Source organism: Xenopus laevis, chromosome 6L, assembly GCF_017654675.1.
Source record: "Xenopus laevis strain J_2021 chromosome 6L, Xenopus_laevis_v10.1, whole genome shotgun sequence".
NCBI lineage: Eukaryota > Metazoa > Chordata > Amphibia > Anura > Pipidae > Xenopus > Xenopus laevis.
Window position 1 is genome coordinate 79,736,240 of NC_054381.1, and position 23,259 is coordinate 79,759,498.

Below are 23,259 nucleotides of genomic sequence, written 5' to 3' on the forward strand. Positions count from 1 at the left end.
ACTACAGGTTTGACCAAATCAAATGTCCAGGCATGTACCCGCTGGGCCCTCATAGCCAGGGTTTCTCCCAACCGGGCCACTATTTCCGCTTTTAACTTTTGGTACTGATGGGCATCCTCAGGATTCAAATCAAAATAAGCCTTTTGCGACTCTCCGGACAAAAAGGGAGCAAGCACCCCCGCCCACTGGTCAGGTGAAAGTTTTTCCCGCTCTGCCACTCTTTCAAATATGGCGAGATAAGCCTCCACATCATCCTCTGATGTCATCTTTTGTAAAGAGGTTTGCACTCTTTTATACACAGAGATGGGCTCTCTTGATCCACTTTGGGATTTTTCCACAGTCTCGATCCGTTTTAGAAGCTGACTGTTGATAGCCTGCTGTTCCTTTAAAGCTGTTTGAGCAGACTCTGCAAGTATTTGATTAGTCCGCTGCTGATGAGCATTGGCTTGCTGCTGCTGAGCGTTGGCTTGCAGCAGATGATCATTGGTGTGCTGCTGCTGAGCATTGGACTTTACAAGTTCTTTTAGAATCTCCTCCATATTGGCAATGTTCTGTGAAAGTCACCCTACTGTGCTTGATATAACGATCCTTTAATATGACTGTCTCTTTAAGGAGCTGCCCGCATCCAAGCACCAATTGTGGGGGAATCGCTCTTTAGGTAGTAGCAGCAGCTCCTTTCACGCAGACAGTAGACAGTACACAGGTTTCCAGCTGATCTCACGTGTGCATTTATTTAACACAGCAGCTTTAACACCAACATAACAGTTCATACCCTTTGGGAAGGCAGTAAACAAAAATAGTCCAGTTGTACTGGTAAATGAAAATGTCCCTTTCCCAAAGGTCCCACAGTCTCCCACTTGGGCAATAAGTCCAGCAAACAAAATTAACTGTTAGCTCACAGTCCTTTGGAGATTCCTTGTGCTTTTCTCCTGGAAGCAGCCGCTCCCCCAACACTTAAGGCAGTAGCTGGTAGCCAGTCCTTGCTATCAGATAACTTGTCTCTTTCTGTAAATTTGTGCCCAGCAATAAAAGTCCTTATGCTTTGAACACAGGTAACATGCAGTTACTATGCAAACTTTTAACACAGCCCCCCAGTAGCTCTCCTTTCTCTCTCTCCAGGGCAGAGAGCAGCCTTAATTGAGACCTCACCTTTTTACTCCAGATGAGGCTAATCACCTCCCTGCTACTCAGAGCCTCATTTTCACATCCCTCTGCACAGCTTCATAGAGAATTCTGGGAGGGATATACTTTCCATCTATGATTTTCCCAACCATGCTACAATATATATAGGATGTTGAAACAAGGAGGATAAATTTGTGAGCCAGAAAAGATTCAAACCTTAGGTAGCTACAGATAAAGAATTCAGCTACTGTATGTCTTTGTGGGTCAGATAATGCAGAATAGCTGCAAACCCAGTTATTTGAGATGCAGCACAGGTAATGAATGGGGGGATGATAGGAGAAAGGGGCAGGCCAAACACATCTGAATACTGGGAGTTGCCAGTGGATTAATCATAGGACCTTTTAATTATAATGTAGCCAGTCGTGTGTCTGCTTTGCCTGCTGCTTCCATGTGAGCTGCAGTGTTCCTTCCCTCCTCCCCTCCTTGTACAGCAGCCCTCCCCCTCTTTTGTGAGGTCTGCAGATAAGAAACATAAGGGATAGGGCTGGCAGGGGATTAGTACTATTTCACTGCACCAGAAGGAGGTGAAAACAGAGAAGAGTGGAAAAAAGAGTGATTGGGGCACTGCAGAAAAGGAGGAGAGAGAGAGACGTGCTGGCAGCACGGCTGTATTTAATAGAGGGACTCTGCGAAGCTGCCACCATTGATGATCATAAAAAGGAAACGGGAGTCAGATTTGTAGGAGGCTGAATGGGGATTAATCCACTGAGGAGCGGCCAAGCAAGGCAACCTTGCTGTCACAACAGACTCATCCACTTTTTCCAGTGTTCTAGAATCAGCCACTGTGCATTTACCTGCTTGGATTTCCTAAGCAACCCAGTCCCAGGCTACAATTTGATTTATGCAGTGTATAAACAGGAAAATTGTTATGGATTGCCTTTGATCATCTGACTGGTACTGCAATGCTAGGTGCGATCTAAGTTGAGGAAGCACATTGGGCAAGAATCGCACTGCTCTCCCATTCTTCACTGAGAAAGGAGACAGGTTGGTATCAAAATAACGTAGAAAATGGCTACTCTGCTGCGGAAAATAGGACTGATTCGTCTTCACGATAGGGACACAGAAGACCCTAAGCATCATCATCATCGTAGCCAGCAAGGATCGCTGAAGGGTAGCAGGGGAAAGCATAGCATCAACAAGCAACAGCAGCATCAGCAAGGAGGCTCAGCAGGAGGAGGGGGTGGTGGGAGCAGTGGGGGAGGTAGCAGTGGCTGCTGCAGCAATAACACTACAACTACTGATGGGATCCTTGGCCAGCCTGAGATCAAGGGCAAAAAGGCTGAGCAAGGCCACAAGGACAAGCACTATACTGCAGGTGGTAAGGAAAAGAATACCGGTAGAGAGACCAGCACTCCGACCATTGCCAAGGAGCCCAAACCACAAGGAGGTGTTGCAGGAAATGGAGTGGTAGGTGGGAAACAAAGCGGGGGATCTTCCTTGCAACCCCTGGGGCCCCCAAATCGACAACATTGTACTCAGGTGAGGAGCAGAAGGCTTATGAAAGAGCTACAAGACATCCGCAAGCTGAATGATCACTTTATCTCTGTGGAGCTGGTGGATGACAGCCTCTTTGATTGGAATGTTAAACTGCACCAGGTGGACAAGGACTCCATCCTCTGGCAGGACATGAAGGAGACCAATACAGAGTCCATCCTGCTCAATCTGACATTCCCTGACAACTTCCCCTTCTCGCCTCCCTTTATGCGAGTGCTCAGTCCCAGGCTAGAGAATGGCTATGTGCTGGATGGTGGGGCAATCTGCATGGAGCTGCTCACTCCCAGAGGATGGTCCAGTGCCTACACAGTGGAAGCAGTGATGAGACAATTTGCTGCCAGCCTTGTCAAAGGACAGGTAAGCATGAAACCGCAACAGACAACTTTCTCTTGGTACTTCAGTTTTACAGGAATGCCCAATCTGATGCATTTCAGCAGTATGCAAATTGCAGCTTTCAGAATAATAGTAAATTACAGTTGGGGGCTGAAGTTCAACAAAAGCTAAATGGGGTTGGCTTTTTATAACTATATATATATATATATATATACACACACACACACACACACACAAAAAAAAAATAATCTCTCCTGACAAAGATCCCTGTGTGGGATCGAAACATCGAGTTCAACAATATATATATATATATATATGGATTCGTTTATGCAATTACAGAGCAGTATTTTCTTGTATTCTTATGAGTTGCAGCATCTCTGGGAGAAATGGCAAATAGGTATAGAGACATATAAAATAGAGTATTTATGGTTTATATGGATAATCTGCGCATAGCATGATGTTACTCTATGACACCATTTGGTTAATAAAATTGCTTGTCCAAAAAAAACTGGTCCAATCACTGTCACTGTTCAGACTTCGTGAGCTAGTGCTTTTGAGTAAGATCTTATTGTTCTGTAATAATGCCATCTGTGAATATAAACATCTGCCCTAGAAACCTTACCAAATGCAGTTATTGCTTTGGGGTTAACTGGCCCAGTCACAGAACACTAATGATTTCCTTTTTAGGAGAGACGCCTATTACAGTATATTCCATGTGCTGTATTGGGAGATTCTGCTAGTGCGGAGGAACACTAAGCACCTCCAAACGTGAAAATGGATGTCTCTCCTTTTTATGATAAAAATTATATATTCATCATAAATTAGTTATGCTTGCCCTAAAATAGTAAGCTGAGAAAGTTTAGAACATTCTGTGAAAAAATAAATAGCAGCACATTTTACAAGGCTGTGGAATATAACTGGGCTCCTAAAGCACTGGTCATGCAGCCAAAATATTACATGCATTACGTTGTAGCTCATTGGCTTGAGTGGAATTTACATCCAGAATTTGAGAGGAAGGACTGACCCAGAACAGGCAGAAAGGCAGAACATGTATGACTTATCCTTTCGATTTGGTTTAAAACACATGTCCATTTATAATGTTTATAATAATATGTAAGCAGGCTTAATAGTAGATGCAATAGGGTGTTTTTATATAAACCTTAATTTTAAGTGTGCGTGTTTAGTTGCTTGTGTGTGTACAGAGATAGTCCATAAATAGTGCCTATCCTATTTATGTTTTAATGGCCTTTAACCCAGACAGTATGTATTTGTTCTGAGGTATCCTTATCCATAACATCTTTCTCTCTGTAATAATAATATATAACACACTCCATCAAGATATATAAATGAGCAAGGCCTGAAGATAAACCATCCATTTAAGGCAATACACCTATAATATGAGTGCCACAATACTATAACAAATAATATATTGCCATGTTTAAATAAAAATCACCCATATCCAAATAATTTCATTAAAATCTGAATATTGGTAAGTACCATGAAGTATGATGTCATGTAACTGCTTGTGGACTTCCGTGATCTATCAGTTTAGGATCTACCAGTAGATAATGGGCACATATGCTAGAATACACAATTATAAGTAGAGAATGTGTTTTCATGTAGGTGACCTCAGCAGACCTTGGATAGTCATGGTTTAGACCAGGGATCTCTAACCTTTTTTACCTATGAGGCACATTCATTTGTAAAAAAAGAGTTGGGAAGCAACACAAGGATGATAAAAATTCATAGGGGGTTCCGAATAAGGGCTGTGATTGGCTATATGGTAGCCCCTATGTGGGCAGGCATGTTTGGCAGTACACCTGTTTTTTATGCAACCAAAACTTGCTTTCAAACCAGGAATACAAAAATGAACACCTGCTTTGAGGCCACTGAGAGCAACATCCTTCTTCTGAGCCACTGGTTGGGGATCACTGGTTTAGACAAATGCCTTAGGCTACCTAACATTAACATGGTTTAGAAGATTTTTTTATTCAGAAACACAGAAACAGATACATTTTAAGACAAAGGAAAGTAGTATCTAAATCAGCCTATCAGTCAGACCAGTTTTCCAGGTGTTAGTTTATAAATTTAAACCCCACAAGCACACACACTGTTTAAATGTTGGCAGTGCCCAGAGTCTTTCCATCTCAAATTATCTATTACATTTGGCACTAATCCCGGTGCTCTGTTACAATGTCTGGTGCATATTATACAAATCTCAATTTCACTTGGAGATCATGTTAAACACCTGAGTTCCAGCAGGGATAGTTTTCATAATTGTTATCATAACCAAAATCACTGATAAACTAAAATTTCCTCTTCTAAGTATCACTTATCTTAATGTTAACTTCTCTAAAAGGTTAATGCAAGAACACATTTCGGGGAGTCAAAAAAAAGATAAATGGCTGAGATGTACGAAGTCAAAAGGCATAAATCAGTTTTGTGCCTTTTCAAATTGATACAGTAAAAGGAACACAAAAAGGGGCCTGTATGTGTCTGTCATAGCCAACACCCTTTTTAGCAAGCTTTTGAGGATACAAAGGTACTATCTTCAGGCAGGATGTCATAATGGAATCTTAGGCAGCCCACATTTGTTCATTGTCATCATCATTGCCTCACAAACAGCCAGATACTTTGCAGTTGGGTACATATGTGGATGGGCATTTTGCAGGAAGGGTTTATAGCAAAGGTCAGAGATTATACTGTACCTTGAAATGCTCATTTACAGTATACCAATTGCCACATAACTCCCCGAGAGTGCTGCCTTTGTTGTCTGCATAGTTGAAGCCATCTGTGCTCAGGAATCAAAGATTCATAACCGGCGACAGAGGGCACTTGTGTTTGCAGCAATGGGGAAATATACGCTGCTACCTGCACCCGTGCTGACCATGCCTTTAGCTTCATATCTCGTGCAAGGCCCAGAATACAGCACCGTGGGTGATAAGGAAGTTTGTAACTTAATACCTGGTGGTTTAGGAGAGGGCTTTAGAGTGGCTTGCACCCTCTGGCACTTCTAGCCTTTCACATGGAGGTATGATGTATCCTGCTTATTTGCCATCCCTTTTGTAGGGAGAAAGTGTAAAAAGTTGTTTCTTGCTCATGTTGGCAGCAGGAGTTGGGGGAACGGTGCATTGAGGGCACAAATTTCACTATGCACTAATTTTTGCACTCTGCATACCTTGCCACTATTGTGATAAATGAGCCATAAAGGTTATATCTGTTTCCACAGCACCTGCAAATAAAATATTTCTCAGCAGTAAAAGTATTTTTTTATATGAGACATACTGTACGGTAGCTGTTTGGAGAGCCATGAAGGACATTTTGACCCTTGCCTAATTCTGCTTAAGAACTAAAGTCATTGTAATCCCAACATTGTATATGTTATCTTTTAGAGTTACTGAAACTTAATGATGAATACTATTAATAACATTTATATTTCATTGTTTCTCCACTTCCCACATCTGGCTTCTTTCATTGACACCTTCACACCTTTTCTGTTTCTGTTTATCTCTATATGGGGCAAATTTACTAAAGGGCGAAGTGACTAACGTGACGTCATTTCTGGACGGGCCCTGGTGTAAATTGCTAGCAAAGGAGATAGACTGTAGTGCTACTTCACACTCGAACGCCAGGTGAATTTTCACTCTGGCGAATGGACGTAACTACGCAAATTCACTATGATGCGGATTTTAATGAACGTTACTTCTTGCTCCAGACTTGCCTTTGCCACCTCAGACCAGGTGAAGTGAAATAGAGTAGATAGGAGTTCCTCAAAAAAAATGTGAAAATTCCCAAAAAACGCTGGCGACTTTTCAGTTTTTCAGGGTGATAGGCTGCAAAAGATCGTAAATATTTTTTAGGGTACCCAGCTTCTCCCTTACATTTCCTAACATATGGCAAATAAACTATACACTGGGCTTATGTGTAGGGCATTATAACAACTCTAATTTTTTATTAAGGTTCCCTGGGCTTGTGTAGTGTAAATGCTGCAACATATACGTCCATTGAAATTTAACTTCCCACTGTATGCAAATTAGCCAATGCTATTGCAACTTCGCTTTGCTTGCCGAATTAACGGTAGCCCTGGACGCAACTTTGCATTTTAGTGAATTAGCATTGTCCTGTCGAACTTTCACCTGCCGAAGTGTGGCGATGTGATCGAAGCCGTCGCTGGAGAATTTCCAGAGGTTAGTGAATTTGCCCCAAACCTTTGGGTTAGATAATCACAGTATGGCACCCCAACTGCACAAAGACCTTCCATCTCCTTTAAGGGGTGATATGATAACTATGTATAAATATTTAAGAGGATCATATAATAATGTCTCTAATGCTTTATTTACCAGTAGATCTTTTTAGCTGACGCAAGGTCACCCATTCCGATTAGAAGAAAAGAGGTTCCAGCAAAATATTCGGAAGGGATTTTTTACAGTGAGAGCTGCGAAGATGTGGAATTCTCTCCCTGAATCAGTTGTACAGGCTGATACATTCAATAGCTTTAAAAAGGGGTTGGATGACTTTTTAGCAAGTGAGGGAATACAGGGTTATGGAAGATAGCTCATAGTACAAGATAATCCAGGGACAAGTCCGATTGTCATTTTGGAGTCAGGAAGGATTTTTTTCCCCCTCTGAGGCAAATTGGAGAGGCTTCAGATGGGGGTTTTTTTTTTTTGCTTTCCTCTGGTTCAACTAGCAGTTAGGCAGGTTAAAAGGTTGAACTTGATGGACATTTGTCTTTTTTCATCCTAACTTACTATGTAACTATTTTCCAGCACCTGGTTATTGAATCTATCAGGCTTTGCAATTGAGTCCATTTGAGGCAGTCAAACTTTTATAGGCATACTGCAAAGGAACATTTTATATTACAACCAAAGCATTTACTTTAATTAGATTCTAAGCACTTATGGGCTGAATTATTAATGGAAAATTAGCTGCTTCACTATTTATTGTGTTCACTTATATCTCATAAGTGCATCCCAACTCCAGCCATGCCCCTTGCTTGAATGGCTTTAGGATATTCACATATCATACAATTCTTGTATATTCCATGTAACTGACCATTGCTAAGCAAAAATAGATTGAGAATGTTGGTGAGAACTGAAAGCTACTTCAGTGAAGAAGCAAGGATAAGGCAATCAACAGTTGGCCCATCTTAATGGGTTAAATCATTAAAATATTTGTTGTGGTTGGGAAGCTTGGAATAGGTAATATGAGGGGATGATGCAATTACTTGGGTTAGAATATCTGGAGTAGACAACAGAGATTGAGGCAGTTAGAAGATCATTTCTAGAATCTGCGAATAGATGAGAGTAAAACAGCATAGGGCTTTATAGGTAGTTGTCAAGCCTATGCATTTTTATCAGGAAAGAAACGTTCAGCACATTTTAGTACTTTTTTGGCATAACCTTAAGCTTGATTGTGTGTACCAGCAAAACCTGAATACAAATAAATATATATTAAAGCAAGGCCATGTTGCAAGCAGGAAGAGAAAGTTGAGAGTCAGAAGAATTATGTCCAGTCTGTTCTCTGATAAATAGGATCTACATTCACTATATGTTTCTGTAAATATTTGGATCCTGCTTTGTCCTGTGGGAGATGGGCTAAAAATATCGAAATTGAAATCTATTCTTGTCATAAAGCAAGAAATTAAATTGAATTGTCACAGTCATTAGGGATGTAGCGAACTGTTCGCCCGCGAACTAGTTCGCGCGAACTTCGACCGTTCGCGTCCGCCGAATGTTCGCGAACGTTTGGGAACGTTCGCATTTTGAGTTCGCGTTCGATCGTTCGACCATTCGACCATTCGAATTCCTTCGACCGCTAAAAATCGAACGATTTCCATTCTTTCGAACGATTGTAAGCATTCGATCGAATGAAAATCCTTCGATCGAATGGCTTCGATCGTTCGATTCGAATGAAAATCCTTCGATCGAACGATTAAAATCCTTCGATCGTTCGAATCGAACGGTTTTAGCGGGTGTTCGAAGTTCGCGAACTGTTCGCGAACGTTCGCATTTTTTGCCGGTGTTCGCGAACGGCGTTCGCGAACACCAAATCGGCAGTTCGCTACATCCCTAACAGTCATGTGTCAATTGAAATAGTGGAATCTGTAGCAGAAAATGGGATCCAAGTATTACAAGTGCCAATTAATGTTCTATTGAAAAGTAAACCAAATCAATGTATCATTTATCAATTTATGACTGTTTGTTTAGTGTTAAGCATATATATACAGTTGTTCTAACATCATGCATACTGAAATGTTTCCATTGGCCTCTCAGGGTTTCTTATTTATTTGCTCTGTATGTTCTGCTCTATGGAATACAGGGAGTTTGTATTTGTTGCAACAATTAAAATACCACTACTAATAGGACAACGCAAAGTAGAGTCCTGCAGCGGGTCAGGTACCCGCGGGTTACCCACAAAAACCTGCGGTACCCTGGGGGTTGCGTTTAGAAGTTCCAGGTGCGGGTATACCCGCGGTTCTGTGGGTTGCAGGTCTAGTCTAATCAGCTCTATCTAAGTAGGGCCATATCTTATTTATATGTAAAGGGGGGATTTGGAGAAGTGTGATTTTGAATTCAGTTATTGGCGAGCTAAGCTGCAATTTACTGGGTTTTGAAGAGGTCATCAATCTTTCTCCTTTATAGTAAAGTTTATCCATGGCTTCTAAATAGACCAATAGTGTTCACTGTCTTTTCTCAAGAGGTATGCAATTTCCTCAAGTTTCCTAATTTCCTCAACCCTCTTTATCCATTCTATAAATTTAGGAGGTAAAGAGGATTTCCATTTGTACATGATCAGTGCTTTAGCTGCCTTTATAAGATGAAGAAACAGTTCATCTTGCACCACCCTATTAGAGCTAACATCTAGGTAAAATAATATGAGTAAAGGGTGTTAGTACTAATTTTGATGTCAGTGAGTTTCCATATGACATTGGATATCAACATCCAATACTCTCCTAACGTAGGGCATTCAATCCACAAGTACAGATAAGTGCCTTCAGAAAGGTTACATCATAGATTAGAACTGGTTGAATATATTTGATTTAAGCGAACTGGTGTGTAATACCATCTGGTTATCAACTTGTACATCGTCTCCTTCGTCCTAGATGCTATGGAACTTTTATGTACAGATTTAAATATTTTATTCCAAGTCTCTATAGGGATAGTTGCCCCTAATTCTTTCTCCCAGTTTTTAAGACAAGGTGAGTGAAGGGGAGTTTGCGCTTGTATTATTAGCTTATAGGTGACAGATAAAGGTTTCTTTATTGGGAGCGGTCCTTCCATTATATTCTCCCAAATTGTGTTTTCTCGTTCCCAACCAGTTAGGGTGATTGATTTCAAATAGTGGGCTAATTGATTATAACACCATAGATCTCTTGGGTGTCTTCCCCATTTCCTCTGTATATGAGCCAGAGACATTCTTGTCCCTTTCCTAAAAAAATCCTTAAGCTTGGTAGGAGTGGTGTTATAATTCTTCCAATTTGTGAAAGAGCCATGATCTAAACTAGGTGGGAACTCTGGATTCATATTCACCGGTTGTAATGTAAAGGTTTAGGAGAAAGATTAAGTACCTCCCTATGTCGGAACCAGATTTCCAATGTCGGATTTGTAATTGGATGATTCCGGATATATTCCATAGCCGTTTCTCTGTTAACCCATAAAAAATTCTCTAACAGAATGTCTACAAGCTTTTTCAATCTCTATCCATGGTTTTGGTTCTTTTGAACTATGCCAAGCTAGTACTCGTACCAAATGGATTGCTCTCCACGTGTATGGATCAGGAATTGCTAGACCTCCTTTTTCCCTGGGACAAATCAAATTGTTGTATTTAAGTCTAGGACTCTTATCCTGCCATATGAATCTAGAGATCATAGATTTGAGTGAGGAAAAGAAAGCTCTCGGTATGTGAATAGGGAGCACTTGAAGTGGGTATATTATTTTTGGCATTAATATGATTTTAATTGCTTGTATCCTGCCAAACCATGTCAACCTCAGTTTCTGAGGTTCCAAAACCTTCAACAGTGGAATAAAGTTTTATATTCCTTATTTTTGACCATTATGCCTGTGATGTCTGGGTTTTGCCTGATATGTGATAGTAAAGTTTCTAACACCATTACAAACAATAAAGGGGAGAGTGGGCATCACTGTCTTGTACCATTAGTGATTTCAATTTTAGAAGACAGGATGCCATTAACTCTTATTCTAGCTGTGGGAGATTTATACAGTGCTAATATCCTCTGTTTCATTATGTGTCCCATCCCAAATCCTGACAGAGTGGCGTCCAAGAATGCCTAAGAGACTCTGTCAAAAGCTTTTTCCGCATCTGTGGTAAGGATGAGGGATGGGACACTTTCCTTTTTTGCAAGATGCATTAAGGAGATTACCTTAGTAGTATTGTCTTTCCCTACCCTCCCTGTGACAAATCCTGATTGGTCAGAAAGAATGAGTAGAGGTAAGTATTTTTTTAACTTTTCAGCGATTATTTTTGCATGTATTTTAAGATCTACATTAATTAGGGAAAGTGATGTCGAATTTTCTTATTCAGACTCTTCCATCCTTGGGGTTTAATAAATTCGAAAAAATCTGTTATTTTTTAAAAGTCCAATTTTATTTAAAAAAAATCACGATTCTTTTGGGGGTTTTTACATTTGGGGTTTAGTAAATAACTTCCTAAGTGTGGGGTGGCGTTTGGGAGGAACTGCTTCCTTCACATTGAACCTTCTCTTCTTGCCTAGGTTTTCTCTAAACAGTATAGGGCAGGTAAACAACGAGACCACAGTAACGGTTACCCTGTTTTCTCCAATCTTTGTGGTGTCGCAGGGAAAGCAAATAATCAGGCAGTAGAACTAGGGACAACTCCACCCCTCCTTATTTCATTTCCTACCTAATATTTCATGCAATGTGAGCAGTTGGTTTAAATGATTAATTCTTAATTAATTTTACTGGGCTACCAATTAATTCTATATTTTTCAATACCATGAACTGTAAATGTAAATAAGTGATTATTTATTGCACTATTAAGCATAGGAATGGGCGAATAAATTCGCGACTAATTTCTGCGTTTCGCCGCGGACTAATTTTTTGTGAAATTGCGGCAAAAATTCACCTCGTGGCTCATTTTGCCGCGCATCATAATTTTCGTTGCGTGACGAGCCGTGACGCTGAGAGCGCGCGTAAAAAAAAAAGACGCGCGACAAACTGAACGTCCCACTGTCTATATAAGGAGCTGCAGAGGTGGCCATTACTCGTGGTGTTTTTGGTAGAGGTAGAGAGAGCAGGGTAGTGAAAGATTTGTGTGTGATTTAGCTAGTGGAGTTTGTGTAGAGAGCTTTTTTTTCTGAGTCAGTGCAAGTGGAGGTTGTGGATTTCAGTTTACTGTTTTCCCTTTTCTGCTTGCCTGCTCACCACCCAATAGCCCTTTTTAGGGCTAACCGTCTTTGTTTTTGTCTGTGCTTGTGTGTGTACACCTTGTGGGTACACACTTCTGCTGAGGGGATTTAGTTGAGGGTTTTATTTTTTTTCTCCTTTCCTTCCCCCAAATATCCAAACCCCCCTTATTTTTTTTTTTAGTTTAGTTGCCCAATATGATGGGCCGTGGGAGAGGGGTGGTGGTGGTGGGAAGAAGGGTGGGATAGGGAGGGGTGGCCGAGGAAGAGGCCGTGGTTCTGGCCATGGGCATCCAGCCCCACAACAGCCCAGCCCATGTGCCATGCCCAGTCTGGGCACTGTAGTGCAGCACAAGCTGCCATCAAAGCAGCTGCCATCAAAGCAGCTGCAACAACAACAGCAGCAGCTGCAACAACAACAGCAGCAGCTGCAACAACAACAGCAGCAGCCGCAACAACAGCAGCAGCAGCAAATGCCACAGCAGCAGGTGGCTTTGGGTCACAGTGGGGCAACTGGCACACGTAGGACTGTGCCAGATTTTTTTGCCACTGCTTCACGACCCATACACTCGCAGCCGGCAGAGGCGGTGGTAGACTGGCTGACCCAGGCTACATCGTCTGCAGCGGGCACCAGTGAGCGGCAGGAGGTGGCATCACCTGCTAGCTCAGTGTGGGATGACACCCCATCCCTCTTATTTGATCCTGAGGTGGACTTAGGCCCAGACACCCAGGATCTTTTTGATGTGGGTATTGATGCCATGTATGAGGCAGGGTCTGGTCTGGGGGAGGAAGATGACAGGAACAGACCCTGGGAGCCGGCTCCAGAGGATAACCGCAGCAGTTCAGGGGGGGAACTGTTTTTTGTTGATGAGGATGAAGAGCCGGCTCCACCGACCACTGCTAGGGGGGGCAGGCAACAGGGCAGCACTGCGCCTCGGTCCAAAGCCTATGGGCGTATGGGTGGGGACCATCCCCAACCCTCCACAGCAGGCAAGGCAGTGGCCTGCACTTCAGCAGTGTGGGTATTTTTCACGTGCCAGGCAGAGGACAAGGCGGGAGCAGTGTGCCAGCTCTGCCGGCAGAAGGTTTGAAGGGGGCAGGCACGCAGGCCTGGACTGGGAGTCAAAATAGGCCCTGCCAATCCAAGTACACAGAGGCCCAAACAGCCCCCTACCAGCCCACTATATGGTAACTTTCTATGGAACCATACAGCAGCCCCTCTGGCATATGCCAGAACCCACAGATTGCCAGTCCGGGCCTGGCAGGCAGGGTCACATATGGGAACATCAGCTGTAAGTTCCCATATGAAACGTCATCACAGGATGACGTGGGAGCAGCACCAAAGTGGCAGGGCACCGGGGGGCAGCGGTGCTTCCTGTCCACCTCCTCCCATTCCTCAGGGAAGAGGTGCTAGCTCCCAAGACCCTGCAGCAAGGGAAGAGGATTCTGGAGCTCACAGTCGGAGGCAGCCACTGTGTAGCTCAGCCTCTTCTGCAGCCTCATCCTCCTCAATGCGGCCCCTGTCCCGTCAGGTTTCCCTCCCCCGGTTCCTCACCCGCAAGACGCCTCTCTCCCCCAGCCACCCCCAAGTGCAGTGGCTTAATGGCTGCCTGGCAAAACTTCTGGCAGTGCAGCTGCTGCCCTATCACCTAGTCGAAGCAGCCCCCTTCCGACAGCTAATGGCTTGTGCTGCCCTTAACTGGCATTATTTTGCCAGGAAGGCCGTCCCTGCCCTCCACCAGCAGGTGGTGGAGAATGTGTCCCTGTCGCTGGATCATGCTGTCGGCGGCAGGGTGCACTGCACCACTGACACGTGGACCAGCAGGCATGGGCAGGGGAGGTACATAACCTACACTGCACACTGGGTCACCCTGATGAGTGCTGGGGAGGGTGCAAGCAGGGGCGCTCCTCTCAGGCTACAGGTGCCTCCCCGTGGGGTACAGGGCAAACCCCGCATGCCCACTTTCTCCTCCTCCTCCACTATGAATGAGCCACCCCTGAAGCGTCCCCGCAGCTACGCTTCAGTGCAGCACAGGCGATGCCAGGCTGTGCTGCAACTCCTCTCCCTGGGCGAGAGGAGTCATACTGCACCTGAGCTCATGGCTGCCTTCCAGACTCCAGAGGTGCAGCGGTGGTTCACTCCCCGCCAGCTGCAAGCAGGTGACATTGTTTGCAACAATGGTCGCAACCTGCTGACCGCCATCCACCTAGGCCACCTGACCCACGTGCCTTGCTTTGCACATGTCCTCAACCTTGTAGTGCAGCGCTTCCTCAAGAGCTACCACGGGTTGGGTGACATGCTGGAGAAGGTATGCGCCCATTTTCGCAGGTCCCCCACCGCCAGCGCGTCTTTGGCACGGATGCAGCGGCAGCATAATAATAATAATAACAGCGGCCACCCCACAGGCTCATCTGTGACCAGCCGACATGCTGGAATTCCACCCTGCACATGGTGGAGCGCCTCGTAGAGCAGCGCTGGGTGGTCAGCAATTACCTGCTGGAGCACAGTGCTAGGGGTACTCAGGGGGCAGATTTAGGGTACTTAAGTGCAGAGCAGTGGCAGCAAATGAGGCAGCTCTGCCAAGTACTTGCCCCCTTTGAGCAGACGATACACTTTGTTAGCAGGGACAAAGCGTGTCTTAGTGATGTGATACCCCTGGTGTTCCTCCTCAAGCACACGTTGGATGGGCTGCTAGAGGAGGGTGACGTGCCTGAGTAGGAGGAGGAGAGTAGGCCCCGTAGGCAGGCAGAGGGGGCTGAGGAGGAAATGGTGCCGATGAGGAGGATGAGGGAGAGGAGGACTGGGTGCCTGCGCAGCATGGGGAGCAGGGCACATGCCACCCAACCACCCCAGCTATTGTCCGTGGCTGGTAGGGTACAGAGCAGGGGCAGGTCAAGCCAGTTGACCTGCTGCATCTGGAGGGCAGTCAAGAAGAGGTTGTTCGGGGGCACCTCTTTTACATGGCTGCCCATATGCAGACTTGCCTCCGAAGCGATCCCCGGGTCTGTTCTATTAAAGACCAGGAGGATTATTGGGTGGCTACTTTGCTTGACCCACTGTACAAGGGAAAGGTGGGGGAGTTCCTTGTACCAAGCCAGAGAGAGAGGAGGATGGTTCAATTGAGGAGGGCTCTGTGCTCAAATTTAGTGGAGGCCTTCCCCCAGTCTGACACTTCTCAGCAGCAGCAGCAAGGGCGGAGATCTCATGGGTGTGTGGAAGAGCTTTTTCGAGCCTCAATGGCCAGCAGCAGGGCCAGTCAACACCCAAAGCCACCACCAGCAGCGGGTGGAGCATATGGTGGCTGACTACATGGGGTCAGTCAGCGTGCAGGATGCCATTCACCCTGATGATGACCCCATGCATTACTGGGTATCGAGGCTCGACCAGTGGCCAGAACTGGCACAGTACACTCTGGAGGTGCTGGCTTGCCCCCATGCCAGTGTCCTGTCAGAGTGTGTCTTCAGTGCCGCAGGTGGGGTAGTCACTGAGAAACGGACACGGCTATCCACTGGCAGCGTGGATAAGCTGACGTTTATTAAAATGAACGAGGCATGGATAAGCGGGGATATCCAAGTGCCCATTACAGACAGCAGAGACTAGCCTCCTCTTCTCCTCCTCCTCTTCACAGATTTAGCCTCCTCTCTCCATTGCTGCCCATACTCTCCTCCTCAATAGTATTGCCCATTCCCCATCTGTCTGCACCTGCTGCCCTTGCTGCTGCTGCTGCTGCAGCCTGCTACTAGCCCTAGTAGTACTGCTGCTGTGCTGCATTGTCTGCAAATTTTTTTATGGTGGGGGCTATCCTACTGCTATCGTAGATACTATTGCTGCATTGTCGGCAAATTTTTTTTAGTAGTTGAGGCCTAACATAGCCTCTAAATATGTTGCTTCTATTTTTGCTGCTTAGTTGGCTAATTTCTTCTGGTTGAGGCCTAACATGGCTTCTAAAAATGTTTCTTTGAATACTGCCACATTGTTGGCTAATTTCTTCGGGTTGAGGCCTAACATGGCCTCTAAATATGTTGCTTATAATTTTGCTGCTTAGTTGGCTAATTTCTTCTGGTTGAGGCCTAACATGGCTTTTAATAATGTTTCTTCGAATACTGCCACATTGTTGGCTAATTTCTTCAGGTTGAGGCCTAACATGGCTTCTAAATATGTTGCTTATAATTTTGCCGCTTAGTTTGCTAATTTCTTCTGGTTGAGGCCTAACATGGCTTCTAATAATGTTTCTTCGAACACTGCCACATTGTTGGCTAATTTCTTCGGGTTGAGGCCTAACATGGCTTCTAAATATGTTGCTTATAATTTTGCCGCTTAGTTGGCTAATTTCTTCTGGTTGAGGCCTAACATGGCTTCTAAAAAATTTTCTTCGAATACTGACACATTGTTGGCTAATTTCTTCGGGTTGAGGCCTAACATAGCTTCTAAATATGTTGCTTATAATTTTGCTGCTTAGTTGGCTAATTTCTTCTGGTTGAGGCCTAACATGGCTTCTAATAATGTTTCTTCGAATACTGCCACATTGTTGGCTAATTTCTTCGGGTTGAGGCCTAACATGGCTTCTAAATATGTTGCTTATAATTTTGCCGCTTAGTTGGCTAATTTCTTCTGGTTGAGGCCTAACATGGCTTCTAAATACTGTATGTTTCTTATAATTTGGCGGCTAATGTCTTCTGTTTGAGGACTGCCTCATTTAATTCTTCTGGCTCTAATACAGAGTTGATTACAACATGACTGTTGCCACTGTTGTTGCTACTAATGCCTCATTATTTGCCAAAAGTTTTCTGGTTGAGGCCTGCCTCATTTAATTCTTCTGGCTCTAATACAGAGTTGATTACAACATGACTGTTGCCGCTGCTGTTGCTGTTGCTACTAATGCCTCATTATTTGGCAAAGGTCTTCTGGTTGAGGCTTGCCTCCTTTAATTCTTCTGGCTCTAATACAGAGTTGATTACAACATGACTGTTGCTGCTGCTGTTGCTGTTGCTACTAATGCCTCATTATTTGGCAAAAGTCTTCTGTTTGAGGCCTGCCTCATTTAATTCTTCTGGCTCTAATACAGAGTTGATTACAACATGACTTTTGCCGTTGCTACTAATGCCTCATTATTTGCCTTTTTCTTCTGAGTTCTGACTCTTTGCAGCTTTTAAAATATGGGTCACTGACCCCAACTAAAAAGCAAATACTATGTAAGGCTACAAATGTAGTCATTGCTACTTTTTTCTATTTAGGCCTCTCGTATTCATATTCCAGTCTCTTATTTAAATCAATGCATGATTGCTAGGGGAATAAGGTTACTTCTAATAGTGCCTAATAAGCAAATATAGTGTGACTTAATATCCAAATTTATTAAAAAAATCAAAGTATTTGAGTGTTACAGTAGTCAATTTATCAATCTCAGCGCCGTCGCGTTGAAATTCGGCGCGCGTCATAGCAAACTTGGTTTGCACGTACGCATGCGTGCGTTTGCGTCATGTGAACGGGCGTCGCCACTATAAATAGCCCCGTCCTTGCTTACAGTTGTAGGAGTGCAGTTACAAAATGGCAGGACCTGGCATGATGACAAATCAGCAGCTGCGGTACTTCATCAGGTACCTGCACCGGGAGGGATACGACAATATCCCTCCTGGTGTGAGAGGTATCCAGGCACTCCGCCGCAGCATTATGGAGCGGCTGAGGCACAGGGAGTTTGGGGTGCGCCTAACTTTGAGGGTGCTCCAGAGGATCTGGAGCGATTTGAAAAGGCGCCACAGCGCATTCGTTGAACAACTGCGCATGGAGGTTGAAGGTAGAGTTATTTAAAAAGAAAACATCTTATAATGATTTGCTATTTTACAGCAAAAATGTATTTAAGTGAATACTGTAATTAGGATTGGAACAGTTGACTTTGACTGACTGTCATAATTGCAGACAAGTTAGATAACAAGTAAATGAGCTGTCAAATGGAGATTATTTAAACAGATTATAATAGATTTATGTAAACGGAATACATGGGTTTCCCTTCTTAACTACAATAAAGCCACTCGATTCCTATTTATTTTGGTAGTTTGGAGCAAATGTGTATTTGTTTAGGCCTGCGGCAAGTAGAATATTTGGAGGCCAAGCAACTCCTGGGCATCAAACACAAATCGCTCTTCTCCAGATGATTAAAAAGTTAAATTCTTTATTAAGACATAGTATCAATCAAACAAACAAACTTAGCATCTGAGGTCTGACGCGTTTCGTGATACAACATTTCCTCTGAGACCTCTAAGGAAGTGTTGTATCACGAAACGCGTCAGACCTCAGATGCTAAGTTTGTTTGTTTGATTGATACCATGTCTTAATAAAGAATTTAACTTTTTAATCATCTGGAGAAGAGCGATTTGAGTTTGATGCCAAGGAGTGCGCGGCCTCCAAATATTCTACTTGACTGTTGGCGTTCCCCCTAGTGACGGACTCGGGGCTGGCTGCACCCGGGTCACTACCTTTGCAGGGTAAGATTTTCAGCTTTGTTTTCACCGTTGATTATATGTACAAGAGACTTGGAAAACCCAGTGTTTTTAAATAAGAGTGGGGTCCGGGGCAATCTGCACCTGGACCAACCGATGTCTACAGTGAGCAGGGTTCAGTCTGTATTAAACTAAATAGCTAAAATCAATATCCGCAAAATTGTTCTATTTTTAAGATTTAAGCCAAGTTTTAGAGCCAGATTTACTCTTCTGTGTAGGCCTGCGGCAAGGCTAATAGGAATTTTACTTCACATAAAGGTAGATTTATTTAAACGGAATAAATAGGTTTCCCTTCTTAACGACCATAAAGCCACTTGATCAGGCTCGGATCTGTGGAAAGGCCACCAAGGCCCGGGCCTAGGGCTGGAGGATTTTAGGGTGGCGGCATGCTGCCCAACCACACCCATATTGGTTCAGAAACACTGGGGATACACAGGAGATACAATAGTTTCCCATGCAGCAATCCCCATTGCTCCTGTCCAGATGATAAAAATTTTCACTAATTTTTTTATCATCTGGACAGGAGCAATGGGGATTGCTGCATGGGAAACTATTGGTATTTTGGAGCAAATTTGTATTTGTTTAGGCCTGTGGCAAGGCTAATAAGAATTTTACTTCACATAAAGGTAGATTTATTTAAATGGAATAAATAAGTTTCCCTTCTTAACTACAATAAAGTTAATTTTCCTGTAGTTACAACATGACACCTTATCCTGTATAATTCATACTGTACAAATGCAATTGCTGTGTTACTCAAACTGAAATTCATTCATTGCCAGCTGAGTGGATCCAAGATGATCCTGATGATGATAATGCAGCAGCACCACCTGACCAGGCAGCACCGCCACCACCTGACCAGGCAGCACCGCCACCACCTGACCAGGCAGCACTGCCAGCTGACCAGGCAGCACCGCCAGCTGACCAGGCACCACCACCTCACCGGGCAGCGCCACTGCCCGAACGGGCACCACCACTGGACCGGGCACCACCACCTGACCGGGCAGCACCACCACCGGACCAGGCAGCACCACCACCTAACCAGGGGCTCAGTGTAGGCACTCAGACTGGGAATGCCTATTATGACCACACTGAGCTCCTGGTTACCCTGGTCCACCAGGTGAATGCCATCAGGCAGGATCTGGCAGAGGTCAGGGACATAGCGGAGTCCCTGCAGAGGGTCATTGCTCCTCTTCCACTGTAATTGTATTATATTCTTCTTTTGGCCTAGCACCGTTGTGCTATTTTGTTTATTAAAAAAGTTTTTTTATATCTCTATATTTTGAGTTCATTTTTCGTTTAACTAAACTAATACTCAGATGGTACTTGAAATTGTTTGGATTCTAATAACACAACGATGACTATTCTTAATCGGAGTCATTAAAATTACATTACATAGTATTTCAGAATCATTACAATTACATGATGTAAATATAAGGTTCATTCACATAAACATATGGTTTATTCATTTTTATCTGAGATACAAAGCATCCAGATACTATCTGTTCAGATTTATGAGTTGTACTTGTGTTAGTAATCTACTATTAGATATATAAAGTACAGATTACTTTTTGGTTAAACAGTGATATAGAGTAGTAGTAGATACCATTACCAGTTGACCAGAGGTAATGTAAAAAAATCCACAAACGTTAAAAGTTTAAGAAACTTGCAAAATGGGAGCCATTTTTTTCAAGATAGGAGTCCTCTAACAATGCAGGACATGTGTGTAGCAGTATACTAAGTGAAACACGCGTGTGTATTGGTCTTCCGATTGAGTCCAATCCAATTCAGCACATTCAGACACAAAGCAAAAGATACCATATTCATTTATCATCACAGACTACAAAGCTTGAAACTAAGGGAAAATTTTTTATTCGTAGCCCCAAAGGTGAAAAAAGGTTATACAAACAAAACACCCATAGAAGATGGCTTTCATCGAATTACACTGCGCGTCAAAAATATCGTTGCACGCTAAAACACTGATACGCGCCCGCGACAAAATTATTTTGATGAAATCGGGCTGCGCATGTCGTTTCGCAAATTTTTCGCCATTTCACGAATTTCGCTGGAAATTCGAGAATTATTTGGCGAAACGCCACAGATTTGCCCATCACTAAGCATATTCACTGAAACACTAACATCTAGTATAAAAAACAATTAATTGATTATTGGGAATCACTGAAAGTTTGGGAATTCATTTATTTTTAATTCAACATCATTTATTGGACTACTGATTTACTTCTGAAATGTAAAGTTTGAAGCATGATGCTGCAGCATGCTGCAATTCTGTCAGCCCCATTGATGTTTGTGATAATTCATGTGACTAATTGGGCTGAATTAAATTTGTGCAAGAAAATTACACTATTGTGAATAAGCCCAAAATCACTTCCTTAATTATATTTTACATACATTTAATTCACTACATCTGTTTATTATTGATTGGTCTGTAAAGCAAAGGCAATCCAAAAAGAAACCGAAGCAATTACAGACTGCTTTTTAGAGTGCATGCTACTGTAACTGTTACTTTTCTCTAAGCTCATGCCACAAATTTCTTCTGATACAAAATTCTATTGGGTTGGGATTATAGTGCCAAGATACTCGTGCAAACACATCCCCTTGCAAACTGTTTATCTACTCTATGAGTCATGTTTCTCTTCCTCCTTTATTCTCAGACAGGCCATATGGTATATTTTAAAATCCACTTAAGTTAACATTAATGCACTGTATTTTTTATACATGAATATAACAAGTATTCTCCCTATGAAATGTGCAATTTAAATACATTTTAATCAGGTCAAGTGGTTCAATAAGTGGTTGGCATTTGGAAGGTATGGGACCTTTATTGCAACAGCTGGAAGTACTAATGAAAGCAGCTATAACAACTGGATAAGGAAGGTAGTTTCTTAAGGGTAAGGCCACACTGGGAGTTTTGGGGAGATTTGGTCGCTGGCGACTAATCGCTTCGTCATTGCGGCGACCAATCTCCCCAAATGCCTTCCCTCACTCTGCGCCGGCTAAAATGAAAAAACACTGGTGCTAATCTCACACCGCGATTCGGCATTTGGGGAGATTGGTTGCCACAAAGACGAATCGATTAGTCACCAGGCGACTAAATCTCCCCAAATCACCCAGTGTGACCTTACTCTAAAGGGGTAGTTTATCACAACAGAACTTTTTTCCTTCACTTTGATATGTTTACATTTTATCTAAAATGTAGGTTTTAAAACAAAGTCCTTTAATTTTACTCCATCGTATATAAAAAGTTCTTTGTATTTGATTTATTAAATGATAACTTGCTCAGAAGTATCACATACTAGCAATTAATGTATTAATTGTAATAGTTGCACTTTTACAGAGTAAATGCTCAGTAGGAGCTATATCATGTAATGCATCTGTAATGATATTAATTTACCTTGGTGGTCCAGGGTGCCTCACCACTCCTCAGCTCCAGCCTTTTAAGTAGGTTAAATGCTTCGGGTTAAATAGCTGCACGTTTCAGAACAGTCAGTTTCCTATATATTCCCCCAGATTGGACTGTTCTGAAATGCGCGGCTATTAAACCAAAAGCATTTAACCTACTTAAAAGGCTGGATCTGAGGAGTGGTGACATAAGGCTAAGAATTACCCCTCGAACACAATTGTATTGTGTTATATTCCTCCGAGTGGCCTATTACCGAGCGTGCTTTACCCTGCACATGGGCACTGAACAACAGACAGCACGGCGACCGGCATGGACTGGGAGGTCCTTTAAATGGCTGTGAGTACCATCATGTAACCCCCTAAGCACAGCTCCTTTTGCATCAGAGCCCAACTATGGGGGAAATTTACTAAAGGGTGAAGTGGCTAAGGCTGGCGAAAATTCGCCAGCGTGACGTCATTTCGGCACTTCACCGATTTACTAACGGTAGCTGGCAAGGTGATAGACTCTGGTGCAACTTCGCACTCTAATGCCAGGCGAATTTTCGGTCTGGCGAAAGAGCGTTACTACGCAAATTCACATAGTTTTTGATTTTACTGACAGTTACCTCTATCGCCAGACTTGCCTTTGCCACCTCAGACCAGGCGGAGTGCAATAGAGTAGATAGGAGTTCCTCAAAAAAAGTTGAAAATTTTTCTAAGTCCCAAAAAACGCTGGCGTTTTTTCCTATTTAAAGGGTGATAGACTGAAAAAGATTGTAAACCTTTTTTTGCGGTACACTCCTTCCCCCCTACATTTGCTAAAATATAGCACTTAAACTAAACTGTGGGTACATGTGTAGGGCATTATAACAAGCTTAATTTTATTAAGCTTCCCTGGCCTTGTGTAGTGTAATGTATTTGCTGCAGCATATGCGGCCATTGTACTTTAAATGCACACTGTATGCTAATTAGCC

At 43.2% G+C, this 23,259-nt stretch overlaps 1 protein-coding gene across 1 annotated transcript in view; it reads left to right on the top strand.

The window, feature by feature from the left end:
• Positions 1-1,560: 1,560 nt before the first annotated feature.
• The window catches only part of ube2ql1.L (ubiquitin conjugating enzyme E2Q family-like 1 L homeolog), a 93,441-nt gene continuing 71,742 nt past the window's right edge, over positions 1,561-23,259 (top strand). The window contains exon 1 of the mRNA XM_018267685.2: positions 1,561-3,033. Within this exon, the coding sequence (XP_018123174.1) occupies positions 2,191-3,033 (843 nt within the window). The 5' untranslated portion in view covers positions 1,561-2,190. The remainder of the gene's footprint in view (positions 3,034-23,259) is intronic.